Source organism: Telmatherina bonti, assembly GCF_933228915.1.
Source record: "Telmatherina bonti genome assembly, chromosome: 15".
Classification (NCBI taxonomy): domain Eukaryota; kingdom Metazoa; phylum Chordata; class Actinopteri; order Atheriniformes; family Telmatherinidae; genus Telmatherina; species Telmatherina bonti.
In genome coordinates this window covers 9014141-9035900 of record NC_136613.1, presented here as the reverse complement: position 1 = coordinate 9035900, position 21760 = coordinate 9014141, and the positions used below count along the sequence as shown (strand labels likewise).

The 21760-nt window shown below is 39.0% G+C and overlaps 1 protein-coding gene across 1 annotated transcript in view; it reads left to right on the top strand.

The window, feature by feature from the left end:
* itgav (integrin, alpha V) overlaps nt 1-21760 on the top strand; it is a 55847-nt gene that overhangs the window by 28745 nt on the left and 5342 nt on the right. Inside the window, exons 9-30 of the mRNA XM_079254557.1 lie at nt 522-565; nt 2063-2119; nt 6988-7040; nt 8016-8091; nt 8789-8918; nt 9395-9492; nt 10026-10119; nt 10203-10248; nt 11378-11485; nt 12273-12328; nt 12442-12596; nt 12734-12865; nt 13188-13255; nt 13332-13476; nt 15284-15376; nt 15621-15700; nt 18781-18861; nt 19189-19294; nt 19775-19933; nt 20218-20349; nt 20473-20586; nt 20747-20854. Of these exons, the coding sequence (XP_079110683.1) occupies nt 522-565; nt 2063-2119; nt 6988-7040; nt 8016-8091; nt 8789-8918; nt 9395-9492; nt 10026-10119; nt 10203-10248; nt 11378-11485; nt 12273-12328; nt 12442-12596; nt 12734-12865; nt 13188-13255; nt 13332-13476; nt 15284-15376; nt 15621-15700; nt 18781-18861; nt 19189-19294; nt 19775-19933; nt 20218-20349; nt 20473-20586; nt 20747-20854 (2135 nt within the window). The remainder of the gene's footprint in view (nt 1-521; nt 566-2062; nt 2120-6987; nt 7041-8015; nt 8092-8788; nt 8919-9394; nt 9493-10025; nt 10120-10202; nt 10249-11377; nt 11486-12272; nt 12329-12441; nt 12597-12733; nt 12866-13187; nt 13256-13331; nt 13477-15283; nt 15377-15620; nt 15701-18780; nt 18862-19188; nt 19295-19774; nt 19934-20217; nt 20350-20472; nt 20587-20746; nt 20855-21760) is intronic.

Sequence of the window (21760 nt, the reverse complement as noted above, 5' to 3'; positions counted from 1 at the left end):
TTTTTTTTCTTTTTTTTTTTTTCCAAATAAAAAACTTAATCCTTGTTACAAATTTTTTAAAATAATTTTTTATAGTTTTTATTGATCTTTTTACTTGTCTTCTTGGGCATTATAGCAGCAGAATGATGATCTGGCTTCTGCGTTGTATCTTCATAATTAAAATCAAGAAAAATGACGAGCAAAAAATAGTTTGGTACATTTTTGTTGTTTTTAATCTACAAAAATCAGCAATATTGAAGAATTGTGAGAATCGCAATTTAAATCGAATCGACACCCAAAAAATTGGAATGGAATCAAATCGGGACAAAAGCATATCATCACAGCCCTAGAAATTAGTAAGTAGCTTGTTTATTATAGATGTTCACTTTGAAGTTGTTTTTTTTTCCACTTTACCACCAGAAGATGTCCATCTCAAAATGCCAATGTCAACAATGACTTTCTCTGATCATTAAACAATAAAAAATTAATATGCTCGCCCAGTTTGTCATTCATTGGCTGTCTGTGTTTTCTCACCTGCACAGACTATGTGGCTGGAGTTCCACGAGGGGACAAGGCACTGGGTTATGTAAGTTGCTCACATTTGTCACAGTCTCTTATAGCCAAAACTGAGGTGTGTAAAGAGAGGTGAACCTGCAGTAATGGCTTAAAGATGGAGCTTAGATCATGGCCATTATGGCTCCTGATCTTGAGTCCATCCATCACTCACCTGTCATTGCCCATGTTTAGACCCTCAGGACGTCAGTCACCTGCTCCAAGTGCCTAACTATTCAGTAATTCAGAGAGCGACGAGTTACCAAACTGTTATCTGGTTGGGATTTACCAGGATGTCTCACCTCATCCTGTCACAATCACTACGCCCTTCCTTAAGCCCGACATGCAGTTATCATACTGATGAGCTGTTATGACACACATTCACCAAAAACTCTGTAAATACCAGTCAGTGTGATCCAGGTCTGTTTGATTACTAAATACCTTTCTATTGTGCTTTTTTTATTTCTGTATTTCCATAAATGGGACAAAATTATCTGAATAAAGCTTTTAAAATGTCACCAAATAAAAACTGTTTATAAAAAGTTTCTTTTTTTATATCACTTAGAGTAAAAGATTAGTCTGTGTGGTCATGTAAAGGCTTTACAGATGGATATAAACCGTTGCAACACCTGGATTGGAGCTACGCAAGAAACAGTGGAGATGAAGATCCTTAAGGAGTAGCCTAACTGGGTGGACTGGTAATATTTCATGCCAGTGATCATTAGTAATGCTCTCCATAAGCAGATCTTGAGAAATGATAACTTTATTTGAAATGATTTGCAATAGGAAGTGTCATAAACTGCAATGTGCCAAAGTATGTTATGGAAGGAAATTTACTCTTTAATGAATCCAAATTGCGGGTAAATATATTTTCTTTACTTTGTCCTATTTTAGGTGTTCTTCATACATGAAATACAATCTTTTAGTTCTTCTGTAACTTTGAACTTCATCCAAACAAGTTTTGTGTCTCTGGGAGATTGTTGCGTTTTTTGTTTTTTTTTTCCTCCACATAAAGTGGTGACTCTTTAGAAAGGCCTCATCCCAAATCCGAGATCCAGAAAGAGCTCCACAATCAGGGGCTCTGACAGGAAAACTGCTTTAACAACAGAATACAAATCATATAATGTTATGATCAGTCAACTGCAGAAGCAGATTTTTTTATTTTATTAGTTCCTCTGCTACTGTAATGTACTTTTACTAAACAGGATTATAAATGCAGGACTTTGCACTGTTGAGTCATGTTTGGACACTTTCTCCAACCCTGTTGCTATAACTAGTGCCAGCCACAGCTCACATGGTCGTCTACGATCGCCTTGGTTACGTTGAACTTGGCTTTCACTCTTAATCCTGCTCAGCTGTTGGCATTTCATCATGTGGTCAAACACTGATGTGAAGATTTGGTGGCTTCAGAAAGCACTCAGCTGTTGAAGCACTGCTGTGCACAGAAATCATCAAAACTGCTGATTAATCAAAGTACATTGTGTAAATTTGCTCATGGTGGTTCTCATTGTGATATGCTCTGGTGTTTCAGGTCAACATCTTCAACGGCCTCAACATGGATTCCATGATCAACTTCACAGGCTCTCAGGTGGGCTGCAGAAACACTGTGAAAGTGATATATCTGGGGGGGGGGGGGGTTGCTCAACTTTTTATTACTATAATCATGTGAAATGATTAGTCAATGATTGTTTCAGTGTCGTTTTTTTAAGAAAATCTTACCAAGTTTAATTATTTTACTGCAGAGGCAGATTTTTTAATCTGCTCACATTGTTTTATCCTTGAATTAATATTATTTAACTGTGTGTGAATTGCTACGTGGAGGCATTAAAACAAGGTTTCATAGTAAAAGAAAGTAAAAAAAAAAAAAGGATGTGGAAGATGCGTGATCTCAAACTGTGTGTGAAATAAATTAAAGTATCTAGAAACTGAGTACAAAAAATAAAAAGACATAAAACATGGTTAATAATCTTCCATATTCTGCCTACTAAATTACACTCAAATGAAGATCAAAAAGGTGTTTTGGCTGAATATAAACTTGTAAGATTTGATAAGTAAGATGTTTTTTGCTGTCACTGAAATTAACACTGAAATTAAATAATTACAGATTCAAAAAGGAGGAAACAAACTTAAGTCTGCCCTGGATGGCTTACGATAAAGGTATTTTTGTTTAGCTGTATATGACATAAGTCAATATAAAGCCATCAAGAACTGGTGTAAAATATCTCATAAATCAGCTGCTTCATTAACCAGCTGACATTCAACGACACCGGATTATAAATGTAATCATTATTCGATTTTAGCACATAATTCGCCAAACTATAAAGTACTGTGAGATCTTCTCTTGTTGTGATAACAACTGAGGCTCCTACAAGGTCTGTAAACCTGTATTCAGCATGCGGTCTAACCCCAAAAATGTAGACCAAACAGTGACATACGTGGCTGCTGAGGAAAAGGTTCTCTGCTGCTGAAATGTGTCCAGTTCACGGTGACGTGTGGAGAATGTGGAATTACGGTGAGGGGACAGAATATTAATGACATTTAAATGGTCATCAAGGTTAGTTAGAATTACTAAAGCCTGTTCCATCCTCCACGAGAAGCGAGAACTTTTTTCTTGTTCTCGAGGCTCCGGGAAGAAAATGACCTCATTTTTGTTCTCGCGGACGCATTTGAGGACAGTTCTTGACACACCGGGCTGGCAGAAATTTTTTCTTGCGGGACTGCGAGAAGTATCGTGTGATTGGTCGGACATTGGAAGTGGGCGTGGTTAACACGGAGAAAGCATGAAGAGGAGTTGCTGCTTCCGCGTCGGCAGAACTGATTGTTTTGATAAAACAGCTGATCGAGGTGGTGAGAAAGTACCAACATTTTTACATGTGGCGTTAAAACACTCGGCCCCAGCCGCGTGCACAACCCGCCCTGCCGCGGACGAAGTTGCTTGTTAAATGTGAAACTAGAAAAGCACGCAGGGAGCGGAAATCTCCGCCAAGCACAATGTTAAAGAATCCTTTTAAAAAAAACTCCTGGATCCAGACAGTGATCCGGATCACCACCAAAATTTAATCAGTTTTTCATTTTTACATTTGCAACAACTCTTGAAATATTTATAAAAATCCGTCCGTAACCTTTTGAGTTATCTTGAGCAAAAAGACGCCGGGAAAAACGTCACTTCCTCGGCGGAGGTAACAACCGGGTTCATTGCACATCAAAGCAGATATCTCCCCCGCAGTGACCCCTCCCCGCTGCAGACGTGCTTCTCATGTAGTATGTATAGACCTGACGAACAAGACGTTTTTTCTTGTTCTTGCAACCTCGAGAAGAAGAACTCAGTTCTTGCTTCTGGTGGAGGATGGAACAAGCTTTAGTCAGCCATGCTACACCAGTCTGAATGGGCTGACGCCACATAGCTTTGAAAGGTTGTTGTTGCAGAAATCCCAGTACTGCCAGTGTTACGGAGCTTTTTGGCTCATCTTTCAGGACAAGCAGAACATTGAATTCTGGGATTACAGATATGGATGTTCAAGTTTGTGGTGGGGTTTGTGCGTCGGGGCGTCTTCGGGGTGGGTGCTCCGAGTACATTCACAACATGTTGGGTACATGTTTGGAGTGTGTACTCCAAAAACGTCTGGACTCACACACCTGGCCAAATTGGCCTTCCGCATACAGAAACCACAAAGCACGTCTTTTGGCATTTTTTGCCGTCTTTGGTAATGAATGTTCAAGACATCAAAAGATGCATTTGGCAGCCAATGAGTTAACAGAGAGGAACAACTCTGTTAAAAAAGGATAACAGATGTATACATAATTCCTTTTATTGATGGCCAAAAGTGGGGAATTTAGGGTTGCAGCAGCAATTACTGAAGCAAATAATGACTCAAATAGTCAGATACAATAAAATGTTAAAACACAAGTTCTTTATACAAAATAATAAACCAAATATACAAATCTATAAACGTACACAAACCAACAGAGTAAAGAAAATAAGTAAAAAAAAACAAACAAGATACCAAAGTATAGAAATTGTGAATGAGGATGTGCAACACAGCTGAAAAACTACAAAGATCTTTAAAAAGAAACTTTGGCTTCATGTCACAGTTATTAATGATTTAAAAAAAAAAAAAAAACAAGTTAATGACAGAGTTCCTCTTCATTTTCCTTGTGAAAGTGTGTGGTTTAACACCCCCCCCCCCCCCCCCCCCCCCCCCCCCCCCCCCCCCCCGCACACACACACACCAGCAAGAGGGAACAGAAAGTATGCAGCTTTCTTGGTGAACCCCGAAGAAAATCACTCCAGCTGTAAGATGAAGGAAGTCTTCCAGCAAGAGTTCAGGCTGCTTTAGCTTTATCTGCTGTGTAAACACACACACACACACACACACACACAGTCGCTTCAGATAGCTTTTATATGTCAGTAATTATCTAGAAAACCAAAGTGAATATTCTGATTTAAAAAAAAAAAAAAAAAAACCTCCTTTCTGTCTGCGAACAACAAAGAAAGATAAGAGATGGACTTTGGTCAAGGTTGGTGTCGCAGCAGCTTCATTGTTTTATTGTAAAGCTTTGATTGTTCTGGAACGATGTGAGGAAACCATTACTCAGATGCCCAGAAGGTCTGGAGGAGCAAATGGACACTGAATAAACAGATGGAGGAGGGTGAGAGGAGACGGAGGCTGTCGTCAGCACAGTTAATGAGTTCCTCTTCACTTTCCTGACTGTCTTCCATAACTTACAGACTGAACCCAACAACCTCCACGTCTTCTTTGAAGATTCGTTTACATCTCTTTCACTTCTCCAAGCTTTCTGTCAGCTCTGTATCTTCTCTTTAACATCTCTGTGCAGCTCGAGCCTCATTTAGAACCAGGTTGTTCTGTTTTGTCTTCAAATAAAATGAAAAAGTGGCGCTTCATTAGCACGGGCTCTTGGGCCAGAGGAGAGAAGCACTAAGTGTGGTGGTGAGGTCCAACCAGACCAGTGTCCACCAGCAAAGGTTTAGAGCCAAACTACTGTTTTTTCCACTTACTCAAATAAATAAAATACTAAAAATGATGAGCTTAAACATGGATGTGAAGTTACAACAATGTTAGACCCTGAGCTCAATGCTCTCTTCATTTCCTGTCATTTAGTGGTTTGATATCACTAGTTGTGTTTGTGGAATGCAGTGAAATGCATGTATTAATTTACTGCCTCTCCAACTTCATTTACAACCATCTGCTCATTTGATACAATCAGCAGCAGTAACTAAATCTTGCTTAAAGCTGTCTGTAAACATCCATGCGGCACCATCCATGCCATTTCAAACACTAGTTGGGGTGTAATGCAGTGATTTATGAACTAGACTCGTGATGTTACACTTTAGTTTGCAGGGAAAATTATGCAAACACTGATCTGTGAATACGAACGGTCTCCCTGTACTATTATCCTCCTCAGAAACACAGAATACACTCTGAACTATTTACTGTCCTTCTAATATGGCTCCTACTCTGTGGAGATTTAAACCAGTCCTTTGCTGATTCTTTACAGTACCAACTTAGAACTGGCTCCAGTAATGGAACCACTGTGTTTGAGAAGGGACATCCCTTTCCCCTCCTCACTCTGGTTGTGGTTCTGATGTGTGTTGGAAACTGTAGATGGATTCTTCATTGGTTATACAGAGAAAATAAATCAGCCTGCATCAGAAAGAAGTGTTAGTATCACTCCAACGCTGTGTTTTGGATAATGAAAGCTTCCCCGGGTGCTCACATTATAACTGTTCTCCAGCCTTCTCTGGGGCTTCTACAGGAGCCCAGCTGGGACAAATCAAACACTGACTCTTTAAGTTAGGAGGGTAGATGAAGATGCAATAAAATGTCACCTGATCAGATCACTGGACTTTCTAATCCAGTGTGAGCAAAACATTAGCAAAGAGAAAACTGAGATGTTGCATATAATGTACAGATATTATTTAAATATGACATTTTTTTAAAGTAAGTGCCTTATTTTTATAAGGATGGGTCTTTTATTTTTATTGTACTTTACTGTTTTGGTTTGTTTATAAATGTGCTGTCAATTTTAACCAAACTTCAGCCAAAATTGGGCATTTTACCATCATTTAAGGCATATAAATGTGTCCTAAATAATGCACTTTTTGCATTTGTTACTTTTGTTTTATTCTCTAAATAGTGGACCCAAAAAATAAAAGTTGTGTTGTTGTGACAGATAATCTACCTTAACAAGATCGAGCAGTGTAAAACTTCATTTTCAGGAGTCGGTGAATAAATTAGCATGAATTTTACTTTATCAGACACACATAAGAAGATACTGTTAGTCTAAAACGTATAAATAGAATCATGTGTCCTAAAATCACTAAATAAAGAAGATAATGACAAGTTTGATCCCAGTAAGAGAATAAATCAAACATGTGACATGTCTCTGACAGATTACTGTGACAAACTCTGTTCTACCATCTCCTCTGTCTCCTAGATGGCTGCTTACTTTGGACATTCAGTCGCCGCCTCTGATGTTAATAATGACGGGTAAGTCTTGGTCTGTTTTACATTTTCTCCTCTAACAATTTAAGCTCTGTCATTTTCTGCAGCCAGAACCCCTGGCTGCTGTATTTAAAGGGACATGCAGACTTTTAAAACCCCTGTTGTACCCTGAGGAAATGCTCCGTACTGTACAAACATCCTCACACAGCTCCGTTCTGTCACCTTTTGCCCCGATGGCCTCTAAGTGAAACCATATTTACGTTCTGGGGATGTGTTGTGGTGGCACGATAAAGGATAAGAGCTTTCAGATTACTGAGGAATGTTGGGTGAAGAGTTAGTCACATTTACAGAAACAAATATATGCAGAGAGAAAAGGATTTCATTCTGTTATCAACTTGATGAAAAGAAGGGAAGATTTGTAGAGATCTGCCAGAATGAGAAATGGATGCAAATGTTGGATGTGCAAGGAGAGGATTTGACAGGCTAATGCTGAGTAAATGCTTGTTTCCTCTGTTACTTTATTTGGTGTCATTAAATTACCAACTGGAGAAAAGAAAACTGCAGCAGAATGTCATCAAAATGACTTTTTCTAACTCAAATTATGCAGAACCGTGTTTCCATTTCTGTGACATCTTTGTTTTTATTGTGAGGAAACTTGATGTCCTCCTTGCGCCACAAAAACCAGATTATTTAATCTCTTCATTTTACTTATGACAGGCTATTAAAGTCATATTTTGTATGAATGAAACAGACTTTTCACAACTCTGAATTGGTTCCTGTTGCATTTGAAGAGGATTAATATTTTAATATACAGCCTTGGATTTATGCATCAAAGTGCTTCATGAGGCAGGATATGGATTCATCATGACTGCTGGGAATAAAGGAAACATACCAGTCTGTTGTACACATTCATGTACAACATGAACAGTTTGATAAACCTGGAAATGTGTGTATTCTAATCTGACTTATTTCATCTGAGGATTAATAAAACGTTGTTTTTTTCTTTACTTCATCTGTCAGTTTGATTGATCTGTTGGTTGGAGCTCCGCTTTTTATGGACAGAGGGTCAGATGGAAAACTGAAGGAACTGGGGCAGGTAAGAAGCACGCAACACACACACACACACACACACACACACACACACACACACACACACAGCATTCACTTCATGTAAGTGGTCAATGGTATAGCGCTTTTCCAGTCATGCTGACCACTCAAAGCACTTTACACTACTTGTCACATTCACCCATTCACACACACACACACACACACACACACACACACACACACACACACTCGCACCCCGATAGGCACACCGGGGGGCAGCTTGGGGTTCAGTGTCTTTCCCCAGGACACTTTGGCATGAAGTCAGGGGAAGCCTGGAATCGACCTCCCAACTTTCCATTTGAAAGAGAACTGCTCTTCCTCCTGAGCTACAGTAATGTGTTTATGAGTCAATGTGCCCATGTTGGACTGAGTGTCAACAATAATGTAACATATCAACACTTGGTTCACTTTTGGAAGATATTTAATGATGTGAAATGAGTTTCTGTGGTTGTCTGCGGCTGTTTTTGTTCGTCTGAAAGAAGACTTGATGTGCCAGATTAGACATCCCTCCCTACTAGGAGGAATGTCTAATCTGGCAAATATTAATTTACCAGACAAACCTGCATCTTATTAGATACAACATTATAACCAAGATCAGTTACAGTTCTTTCCTGCTTCTTCCTTTTTTTTTTTTTTTTTTTTTTTTTAATCTTATAATCTTTTAAACTTCTTTGTGTGTTGTCAAGGTGTCCGTGTTCATGGGTCGAGGTGGATTTTCCTTCCGTCCACCTCAGATTCTGATGGGGTTTCAGGCTTACTCCAGATATGGTTCTGCCATCGCAGCGTTGGGGGACCTGAACAGGGACGGATACAACGGTAAACCGGCTTTCTGAAATATATAACCTCACTTTATTCTCATTGGAACCTTAACAAGCTGATTTTGTTGTTCTATAATAACCATTGTCTCACTTTGTTAACAACACTAGAAGTAACAGAAATGTGCAGCTTGTATAGACATGGTAAACACACCAGTTTGCAGAAATAATGCAGCTGCAACACCATCAAAATATAGCCAAGCCTTACTTACTGATAAAGACGAAAACTGCTGTGATCCTGGTCTGAAGTGCTGGCAGATAGCGTTGTGAACATAATTACACCTTTTATATTAACGAGGATCCACCAAACTGGCCCCACCTTTATGGTTTAGGATTAAAGTTTGTCCACAAAGAGAGAGAGACATGCTCATACACACAGATACACACATACAATGTCTGCATTACATCAGGATACTGCTTCCAAGTTAACTCTACATCCTGATCGGAACCATTCATGTCTCCTGTTTCTCTGTCCAGATGTGGCCATCTCTGCTCCGTATGGAGGCCCGGACCGTCATGGATTGGTCTACATCTATAATGGCGGCTCTAAGGGGCCGAGCCAGTCACCTTCCCAGGTAAATATATCCCAACGTTCATTTTATTCAGTGTCCAGTAAAAATAAAGGTTTTCTGTGTTGAATTTCATGAAAATAAGAGACATTTCCTATTTTCAGACATTTATTATTTATTTCCTTGTTATTTTTATTATTATTGTTTTGCAATGATAGTGTTGTGATAGGCCTTATGATATAAAATGATTTAGTGTCTCCTTGGAAAACCACTAAAATGATTGATTTTATATATTTATAAACAGACTTTTTAAGGTAGTCTGATTTCATCTTTGGGGAAATCTTTTGAATTTTTAAACAATTTTCTTTCATGTAGTCTCAGATCAACTCGTTTAGAAAACCTCAGTCACTGTCATGTAAGCTGATTTTGACAAGCAAATAAAAAATTGTGGTTCAAGGACTGTGTTGGTGGTTTCCTTCCCCACATCCTCTTACTGACATCGGTAAACTGCATGTCACAAAACATGAAGGACAGTCTAGTATTTAAACACAAAAACTCAAGAAAGAAATCTAATCTGCCTGGTGTACTTTGTCCATCAGGTCTTAAAGGGCAAATGGGCGTCCAGCTACATGCCTGCTAGCTTTGGATACTCCATGACAGGAAATACTGACATAGACCAGAATGGATATCCAGGTACACACACTCTCACCAACGTGTACATGGAAGCACAGCGGGAGTTGTAAACCAAAAAGCTGATCTGTGTTTGTGTCCTACAGATTTAATAGTTGGCGCCTTTGGAGCAGACAAAGCCGTTTTATACAGGTAATCAAATCTAAGTCTTGCACCGTGTGTTCAGGCGTGTGTGTGGCACAGCATGTGCATGCGTGCTCCCCTACTGTGGCTGTGTGTGTGTGTGTGTGTGTGTGTGTGTGAAAGAAGCTGAGGGTTTTAATGAGCAAGGCCACCTCCAGTATCAAAGAGCTGCTGTTTTTCATCTAGTTTGCTCCTACTGGCTTTATAGATGCTGTGTTGCCTGTTCCAGGACAGAGAGGCGCTCACATGATTGTTCATTTATCCGTATTAACCCTTTGTATCCAGCTAACCTCCTCCTTGCAGTCAGTACACATTCAAATTTGAATACACAGACATGAAATGTATTTACATCACATTTTAATCCTTGTTCAAATCAAGCATTCCCTGAAATCCTTGATTAAAAAAAAGATGCTAATAGTCGCAGGTCTACCCTTCAACTGGAAGGTTTTTCATTTTTATCAAATCTCAGTAAATCCACTTCATCTTTACATCTATAGTCCAGCCGCAATAACTAACTCAGCGTACTGAAATGTACAAATTATAACCTTGTTAAAGCTTAAACTGCAGCTCCATGTGTCCACATGTCCACATGTCTTCATGTGTCTCTGCAACACATTATATTCAGACTCCTGACTGTTTATCTAAAATACTTTGCAGACACATCTATTTTATCACTAGTTGGGATAACAGATTAAATGTTGTCGTCCATCAGTCCACACCTCCTACCAGCATGACAAAGAGAAAACATGCTGTGTTCAGTGGGACTACAATCAGGCTCTACATGCATGTTAAAGTAAACAGCCTACACAGGATAACCTTCCAAAAACAGCTCATCTAATACTGACTTTCAAAAGCATTACAGAGTTAAAACGCTTTTTTTTTAATTGATGTTTTCTCATGTTTCAGTAAGATTATGTTTTATTGCAGTTGTCATGACAACTTTCTGTTTGCTTGTTAGCCTGCAGAGCCTTGCCCCCCAACCAGACTAGTTTTCCTCACAGTTTTGGACCCTAATGCATGTCAACTTTCTTCATCAAGCAGATGAGATGGAATAAACGACGGCATATGATGAATCTCGCACATCCTTGCTAACCTGTGTGTGTGTGTTTGTGTGTCTGTGTTTATGTTTGTCCGTCAGAGCCCGTCCAGTGATCGGTGTGAATGCCTCATTGGACATTACACCTCAGATAATCAACCCTGATGATAAGGCCTGCTCACTTCCAGGAACCAGTACACTTGTGTCATGGTGAGAGTTTGCATTTTCTTAGTTTTATTTTTTTATTTTTTTTTTTGTTGAAGATGCCCAAGAATGACTAGAACAAAGAAGTAATCATTGGCATGTCTTGAACGTGAAATTTTGGGATGTAGTTTGGCGTAAAAACCTTTAAGCTAGTGTTTTTTGTCTTTTGTTTGTGCATTTATAGTCCGGACCCTGTTGTGGTTGAATCGTTTATTCACATTCTCGTTCTTCTCGTTCTAAGCACAACTAGCTCAAATTTGACCCCCTTAGCGTCCATGAAAAGTTGTGGAAATTGGCACACACCAAAAGCCCAGCAAAAGTTTCTATGGTTTGCATACATTTCAATGTTAAAATGGCTCTGCAGCGCCCTCTAGACACGATAAAAATCTCCCATAGAATTGTTTAAAAAAAGTCTACTTTAACGTAGAACGATGAAATTCAGCACACAAGTGTAACACCCCAAAACCAGCCAAAAAGTCAATTAAACTCCTGCTGCCATGGCAACGGAGTGTCCGCCAATCTTAGCGTTTAGTCCCCTTTTTTCACTTTATGCGTGTTGTATTATTTTGTTTGTTTGTTTGTATTTGAACAAACTAGTCAGAGGGGATTCATGTAACTGAGTCCAAATTCAGCAGGAAGCTTTGTGACAATTTTATTACTTGTTACTTTTTTTTTCCCCCCAAGAGATCATGTCCTTTAAAGCTGCACCCTTTCCATGAGAATAATACAGTGTGTTGTAGCTGAATATGTGTGTGTGTGTGTGTGTGTGTGTGTGTGTGTGTGTGTGTTGCAGCTTCAAGGTTAAATACTGTCTGACAGCCAGCGGCGTTGGAGCTCCAAAAGATCTGAGTGAGTAAAATATCATCAGTTGTCTTTGTGGGGATGGTCTCTGCAACATGAAAAGCCACATAAATGATTGAACACCTCCTCATTTTCTTTCCTTTCTGTTCCTCATCACTCAGCATTTCAAGTGGACCTCATGTTGGACCGTCTCAAGCAGAAGGAAGCAACTAAACGCGTCCTCTTCCTGCACAGTCAGACCTTTCAGTACTTAAAAAACATGACGGTGTCCAACGACAAGCGGCCGGCTTGTGAGGAGCTGGATGTTTTCCTGAGGGTGAGAGGTTTTAGACAAACATGACAGGAGAAAACCAACAAAACCGATGAACAGGAAACCTGTTGGACTTGTCTGCATATATTACAGACGAGACAAACTGCTTGACCACACGTGTCTGATTCTTTTATGTGCTTCAGGATGAGTTCCGGGATAAGATCACTCCCATCTCTGTGGCGATGGAGTACAATCTGGACTACCAGAAAGCTGCAGACAGTACCGGACTGCTGCCTGTTCTTGACATGTCGGCGCCGTCCAATGTCACCAAGCAGGTAAATCTGCTTTAAGTGTCATGTAGGCGCTCACGCTGTCCGTGCATCCCCTGGAAAAATAATTTGATCACATGCAACTTTATTAATAAGGCTCATGTGAGCATAAAGCCCCTGTTTAAGCCCCAGTGTTATCTAGTCCCATTGCTGGTGATCCAGTAATAGTGTTTGAGTTATGACTAAAAACCAAATGTCTCCCAGTGAGTCTGTGACTTTTGTGGCTCTTCGCAGGTCGATAAAAATGCTTTGACTGATTTTTGTATCTCCTTTTCAGCACTAAATCTCATTTCTCAGCTTTCTCTACTGTCTTTCCTTCTTCCATCAGGCTCATATCCTGTTGGACTGTGGAGATGACAACATCTGTAAACCTGACCTCAAGTTGTCAGTGAAGAGGTATATATGAAACAGGTAGAAAATGTTTTGCTCTGCTGTCTGTGGTTAACTGTTGTTGTTCTTTGGTTGGCTGCAGTGACAGTGAGCAGCTCTACATCGGCGACGATAACGCCCTCACCCTGGAGGTCAGTGCTGAGAATCAGGGCGAGGGTGCGTACGAGGCCGAACTCCACGTCTTCCCTCCACAACAGGCGGACTTCACCGGAGTCGGCCGCAGTCAGGTAGCATGTTGCTCAAGTTCGGGGAAAGACCATGAATAACTTGGAAATCATTTATTTTTCTTTTGTGTTAAAGCAGCAAACATGTTCAAACACAAGTTGCCATTATCTAATTCCCCATTTTAACTGCATCCGTTTAATAAAGCATTGTTTGTTTGTTTATTCATTTGTTTCAAACCAAATTCACAATTTGCAAAAACAATTTTACAAAAACAATTTTACAAATTTTTTTTTACAATTTTGGTTTGAAAAGGGGGATGGGAGAAGCAATGCTTATTTTAGTCCACCCCCTTCACACACCACGCAGCATAACACAAAACAAAATTACAAAATTTACACAATAATCAACACAGACAAGACAAGACAATGACAAAGACAGGCCCAACGCACTCCCGACCGCCCCCCGCTCTTCCCGATCACATGACTTCAATACATTTTAACATGTTGTTATCAACCATGTGTTTTACACAGCAAACATAATCAGGTAATACACTTCTAACACATAATACATAGACAGAAATTTGACACTCGGTGCATGTGCCTGGCCATGAAGTTTTCACTGCCTCATCTCCTCCTGGTACTCACTCATTACCTTCCTTTTAAACATACTTTTAAACAACAAAAGATTTTTACAAGTTTTCATTTCCTCAGATAAGTTGTTCCATAGAGTGACTCCCCTCACAGAAATACACATAGCCTTTAGAGTTGTCCTTACTTTTGTCTGATATAGTTTATGACTTCCTCTCAAATTATATGCATGATGAGCATCTCTATCTTGAAATAAATTTTGAATATTGACAGGCAAAGAATTTGTTGACGCTCTGTACATGATTTGTGCCATTTTATAATTTACCACATCATGTAATTTTAAGTTAAATGTGTTAAGAAAAAGTGGGTTGGTGTGATCATTATATTTAACTTTATGAACAACTCTAATGGCTCTTTTTTGGAGAATGATCAATGGTAACACATTTGATTTGTAACAAAGCATGAAGTCATATGTCCTAAAATGGCATTTAAGGAGAAGATAGAACCACATGTAGTTGGTTTCAGCTGTGTTTTTCAACTTCTCTGCCGTGGCTCACCGCAAGAAATCATCCATTTTCAAGTAGAAAAAAGTTGACATCACGCACATCCTCACTGAGATAAAACTAGGTGCCGGATCCAAAGGCAGGTAATGACAGAAATAGATCTGCACACTAGAGGTAGCTCCTGAGATGTTTTATTAACAAAAGCCTTCATCAGAAATGATCCAATTTCACCTAATTGGTCTAAAAAGCAGCTCTGTGTCCATCCAAACAGGCTCAGGTTTCTCACCAAGGAGAGTCAAAGAACATTAAATTCCCTTTTCTTGTGTTTATTTGATTTCTATTCAAGACACTTTGATAGGTGGACTATATATTATTAATATAAGCTTTAAAAAAAAAAAAAACATTTTTGGTTTGTGGTGTGCTTTGATTGTTTTTTATTGTGAAAAAAGTATACTTTGGCTTAAAAAAAAAAACACTGACTTACAGTCTTTTAAATCCTGTATTTGTTTTTGTCCCTGAATTAGACGTGAAGTTTCTATCAGACTCACAACAAAATACAGCGCAGGTAGAACTGCGCTCACTGAACAGGAAGCTCATTTTTATTTAGACAAAGATGAGTTTACAATAAAAGCAACATTGATCTTGACTGGATGAAGATTACAGACTACGGCGGCACACCCAGAACTGTGTATCCCACCTCACCAGCAGGTCTTGCTGTTAGCGGACAAACACAGACCAGCTCTAGACTGAAGGTTTGTTCTGGTTGTCGTTGTCCTCAGGCCTTTTCCAGGCTGTCCTGCGCTTACAAAAAGGAGAATCAGACCAAGATGGTGGTGTGTGACCTGGGAAACCCAATGAAGGGAGGAACCAAGGTCTGTAAAATAGTATATTATTATTATTATTGATATTAAAAAATTTGGATGAATGACATATCCAACTGTCGACAACTTTTAAGATGAATAAAACTTGGAAACTCTTTGTATGAGCTAGTCCACAGAAAGGCAAAGTTCACCAACTTTTAAGATGTCAGTAGTCAGATAACCTGCAGATGTTTTGTAACGTCTTGTTTTGTGTTTTTCTGTGTTCCTGCTCTCTGGTTTGTCTGTCGTTGACCAGCTCCTGGCGGAGTTGAAGTTCAGCGTACACCAGCTGTCTGAGTCAGACACGTCAGTCCAATTTGACCTGCAGATTGTCAGGTATGGCCGAAAGCAACCTAACAAGGTTGACATAGAAGCTGCAGGTCGTGAGTGGGGAATAGCGCCACCTGCTGGCAGCAGAAGTAGTGCTGAGTATTTAGAGAGGAAGTCTCTGTAGTTTTGACCAGGTGGGCTCACGAGAGTTGATTTATTATGGATGTTGAAGAAGGTACCAATTTCATCCCTTAAAGTTCTGCTAGATTACCGTCTCACGGACTGTAGTGTGTAACTGTGTGGGGTAAATCTTACCTTTGTAGGTAATCTACATAAATTTTCCAGGCATTTATGTTTCATACCAAAAGTTTACAGTCAAGCTGCAACATGTAGTGTTTATTCAGAGCCATGATAAATCCATAAATCCATGATGATCCTTGAGATAACATGATTATCACTTTTTTGTCTTTTTAAAAAAAGATGTCTGTTACAACTATGTTACTAAGAAACCTCTATTTTTACCCAGAAATCTTGAAGAAAACACTACATGTTAATCTTTCAACCAGGCAAATAGTTTAAATTGATAGTAATGTTTAACCAGGAGCAGCCAAAGATCAACAAGTGAGAAGAAACTTCCATGTCTGTCTGAAAAGAGGAAGAATAATAATCCTCTATGGATGGAAAAAAGCAAAGCACGGTGGAGACAAAAACAAGCTGATTTGGACGTGGTTTTGTGAGGATAGAAAGTAAATAATTACATAAATAACTAAAAAAGCAAAAGACCTGTGGCAGAAAAAATATAAACATGCAAAAAGTCTCTGTTATGTTTAAAAGCCACGACTTGTGAGAATAATATACATGAAGTGAGAAGGCTTGGTCACCAATGATTCAGTATTATTTCTACATTGTACCGTTGGTAATAAGTTGTTTTGTTTTTTTGTTTGACTTTTATGATGCTGTATCTAATTAATACATTTATTTTACATACTTTTAGCTTCATCTAACAACTCTGAGGCTGTCCTGAAAAAATAATGTCCACGTGTTAAGCTGCAACATGTAATTTTGCTTTAAAACAAAATACAAAAGAAAAAGTTACACCAACAGTGGTTTGAAGTTTTAAGGGTTAAACATTCACGTATGAAATAAGCCCAAAAATTAGATTTAGAAGAGGTGAAATAAGGCAGCAAGAGAGGAAGACGTGCTTTTTGTTTGAGTTTATTTGAGAAAACGGCTTTCTCAGTCAGTAAGTCGTCTTACCCGACATGAAATTGGTGAGGCTTCTTCTATCTTACATGCAAACCTGTAAAAAACTTTAGATCTGATCTTGTCAGTCTGGATTTTTTTTTAAAGATTCTTCTTATAAAGCAGCAAAATTATTCAAACTTTGTATAAAGTATTTAGAAAATGGATTTATGTTGCGTTTACTAAACCTGAAGGACATTTCTATAACAGATGTGTTCAGAGTTTTACACACACACACACACACACAGTGAATGCGGTGTGCAGTGTTTCCATGCAGACCCCCTTTGTTACTCACACTGCTGGGGTTGAAGCCAACCATCCAACAAGCTGCTCCGATGGAGTAAAGCGCAGAGTTCATTCATTCAAACTGAGCTTCTTTTCTCCCTGCGCTCATCTGAATGATAAAAAAGCAGCTCACAGTCGTCACATTCCTGTGTGTGTGTTTGTGTTTCTGTGGGAGAGAGCAGAGAAAGGGGGAGATGGAGAGGTATGTTAATGAAAGGTTTCAGCAGCGTTTGGTTACCCTCCTCTTCTGCTCTCTGACACTCTGCATGTTAGATTTGATCCACTTTCAATCGGACTTTTTGGATGGAAACTTTCTTGTTTTATTTCAGTGCAAACAACAGGAATGTTACCACATTATGCATGCAGGCGATTCTTCCTTCATATTACATCCGTTTCCCTGTTTACCAGGGTTCATTGTAGTCTGGATGGACATTTGTTGGTTTTCCTTTTGTTATCGAAAGACATGTCACTTTGGTTTTTGACACTTTTTTCATATTTATTTTCTGCTGCCTTTTTAATATCTTTTAATCATCCAAACATTTAGGATGCAACAGTCACTTTGTGTGTGTGTGTACACACTAAACATTTTATATAATCGTACAGGTCATTTATTCCATTTTTAAATTAATTTATTATCAAATTTAGTATTTTTTATACATATAATTTTGCTTTTGTTTACCAATTTATCTTTTTATAGATTAAATTTAGTTTATCTCTTGTTTGTTATAGGATTTTTTCAAATATATCATTGGAAATATAACTTGTTTTAATATTTCCCAGTCTTTTAAATATATTTTGAACCATTTAGTTATCCATTTTAAACATTTTTATTTTTCACATTTTGCTCTGATTTAAAAAAAAAAAAAAAAAGAAAGAAAAAAACTTTATAAATAAAAAATTTTTTCTAGGACACTTTTATTGTACAATTTTTTTTAATTTTTTTTTAATTTTTTTTTTTGTTAAAACGTAAGGACTCAGTATTACTGAGCCATTACTCAATACTTAAAGATTCTTAAGGTCTGATTCAAGGTTTTTTAAGGCCTGTTTCCACCTAATGGTCCAGCTTTTGTTGTAATTTTAGGATCCCATTCTTACTGATCCAACTCTAAAAGCTGGAGCGTAATACTCTGCAATTCACTAATTGGCAACAAGAACAAAGCAGGACCATTCCTGAGGTTAAATATACCACTGTTTGTTTTTAATTAAAGCCACATGGCAAGAAGTAAGAACGAGGGATGTTCAGTTCTGGCTTTTTTACTGATTTATAATAAACCGATTTTCTCTTCAATTTTAATACCGACATCGATCAATACTGGCATTTTATTTAAGCGAATTGTGCCAAACAAACAAAAATATGTGGAAAGTTTTACATGAAATCTTTTATATTTTTGTCATTTTGAGTTAGAGGAGACTTAGCTGAAGAGTTTGAAATATAAAATGTGCATGTTGTGTAAAAGTTGTTTTCAGAGCCGAAAATTGCATTTTCAGTAAAGAACAGAATTCATGTGGAATAATGCAGAGAAGTTACAGATTATCTGCATTTCAGATGTAAATAATCTACTGATTGTTTTTGGTTTTCAGTTTGTAGTCAGTCTGATCTAAAACCACTTGTGTTTCAGTTCAAACCAGTTTAATAACGCCAGTCCTCGGGTGTCCAGCATCACCAAACTGGCTGTCCTCGCTAAAGTCTCCATCAGAGGGTAACAATGTTTTTTTGTTTACGTATGTAACGATGCGTTATTTGGCTTTTTTGTGAAGTAATTATTAAAGTGCATTAACTGGCCTTTTAATTTTCATATGGATAGTTGATCACATGACTGCATGTACAAATAACTGATCAATAATGCATTTAAAGTTTGGTTGTTTTCCTCTGATAAAAATGTGAAAAATTCAAATGAGAACTGAGACTAAACATGCTGCAGTGACAAGGTTGTGAGCTCAGTACGTACAAGACAAAAAGACTAAACAAACTTATCTTGACTGTACTGGCTAAAGCTGTGTGTTTATGTGTGTATTATCTTTTCCAGGTCATCGTCTCCCACTCAGGTGCTGCTTCCCATCGCCAACTGGAAACCTAAAGAGCACCCAGTGGTCGGAGACGACATCGGACCGCAGATAGTACACGTCTATGAGGTGTGAAAACACACACATGCATGTGGAGAGTGTGTGAGAGTGTTTGTGTCCCGAGGCGACCCTTGTTGGTTTAGATAATTAAATCATGCAGGAGTTGTGCAGCCTGATTATTCAGCAACGAGCAGTGAGGGAACACGTCCTCAACAGGACACTGTGATGGTCACATGTCCACTTTCTTATTAGGGCTTACGATATGCTTGTGTCCCGATTCGATTCCGATTTTTTTGGGTGCCGATTCGATTTAAATTGCAATTCTCACCATTCTCAGATATTCCTGATTTTTGTAGATTAAAAACAAATAAAATTGTATAAAAACTTTCTTTTTTTGCTCATCTCCATTTCAATGATTTCAACCTTTATGAACAAATCTGCAGTAGGAGGAAGAAAAGAGGGACGACCACAAGCAAAGCTTACCTGTTTCTAGGATGTTTTGACAGCAGTAGGTTGCACAGAGATGAATGAAAAGTTCTGGTTCCGCAGCTCCTGAACAATGGGCCCAGTACGATCAGCAAGGCGACGCTGGAAGTCGAGTGGCCGTATCACTACAGGAACGGCTCTCTCCTCTACATCACCAGCTTCGACACTGAGGGACCCATCAACTGCACCACGGACATCGAGATCAACCCACTCAACGTCTCTGTAAGACGTACAAACACTGTTCGCAGCACCCAGCTGGTTCCCAGCTCAGTCACAGTTTATTTAGTTACTGGAAATTAAACTGGAAATTACTGGAAATTTTCACATTTCTTGGTTAGAAAATTACTTTAAAACCCAATTTTTTTAATGTGAAAGCTCCTCAAGCCTCTCTGTACGCTGCTAGAACATGCTGGGGTCTAAAGAGTCAGACTTAATCACACAGCTGTCCAGCAGAGGGGACGGAGGTCTGATGCTGCTTTTACCAAAGTACAAACTGTGTTCATCAGAACCCGCTGACGTCCCAGAAGAACACCAGCATTGTTCCACCCAGAGAGCGAGAGACAGAGGGACGAAGCCGGAACCACGTCCACAAGAGAGACCTAGAGTCCAGAGAGTCACAGAATGACTTGCAAACACTGGTACAGAATCACACACACACACACGTAAACACACTTTTATAAGCCATTACTGCAGCAATCTGTCACACCTGATACTAAAGACAACATATGTGTGTGTGTGTGTGTGTGTGTGTGTGTGTGTAGGACTGTTCAACAGCGGACTGTCTGCGTCTGAAGTGTCTGGTCGGTCGTCTGGAGAGGACAAAGAACGCCATCCTCTTCATCTACTCCAGACTGACTGTCAACAACTTCCTCAGGGTAAACAAAAACAAAACCCAAACATTCTGGAGCAGATCGGCGTCCTCTTTGGAAGTTAATGATTTCCTAAATATCAACAGACATGGCAACATTTATCACTCCTCCTGTTACGTGATAAATCTGTCCGAGATGTGAATCGGTTTCGTTCGCTTTCTTTTAGACGGAGAACCAGAATCGTTCCTACGCAGTCCGGTCCACAGCCTCCTTCAAGGTCATCGAGATGCCGTATAAGAACCTGGACTTAGATTTGGCCTCCAACAGTACCACAGTAAGAATCACACACATGCCGCTCAGTCTAACTTTAACAGTTTTACTCATGGCAGCTGAAATAACTTAACTATTTTAACCTGAGTCTATTAATATTTACTCATCAGTAAAATGATCATCAACATCCAAACTGATATAAAGTTTGCTTGTCAAATATTTGCAGCAATCCTGGATGAACAGGTTTTTTTTTGTCCGATGGTTCGGATAAGACGTAGCAGAACTTCCTGACAGTCTGACGTGACTACATGGCAACACAAACCTGCTTCTAGCTGACAACCTGATTAATACACAATAAGTTACGCTGGATATAACCTGTAACAGTTGCATTGAGCAGGAAAAAGTCCAACATTCAACAATAGTCACTACAAAACATACAAAACAATCATTTCCCTTTGGTTAAAAAAAATATCTGTTCTTTAGCTGTTTTGTAAAATGACACACGGTTTAGTTCAAAACAAAGGTTCAGAGCCAGAATCTGTACATAATACTTTATTAACCCTCAGAATGAAATAATATTGTTGTAGTATAAAAGTACTGCAGGAAAAAAAATCACGTAGCCGAGGGCCGAACAAGCAGGTCGGAGAAACCGACAGCAAACAAGCTGTGTTCCGACAAACACATCAAGTAGTTAGGAACACAAAACAAAGGTAAAGCTCCGAATCAGTAAATATGTGCACGTGAATCATCTGGTTTACACGTTTACGCTCTGAAATGTTTACAAGAGCATGAACGATGCTGTCACTGAAAGCATCGTTCACACTCTGAAATATCTACAAAGGAACATGCAAACGACCCAGCTTTCCACCAGAACTTAAACGCACTGTTTATGTAAAACTGTGAGACTCTCAGATGCGTGAAGTCTGAACACCCCTTGTGTGTTCGTAAGCTGATCTGTGTGTTTCATGCA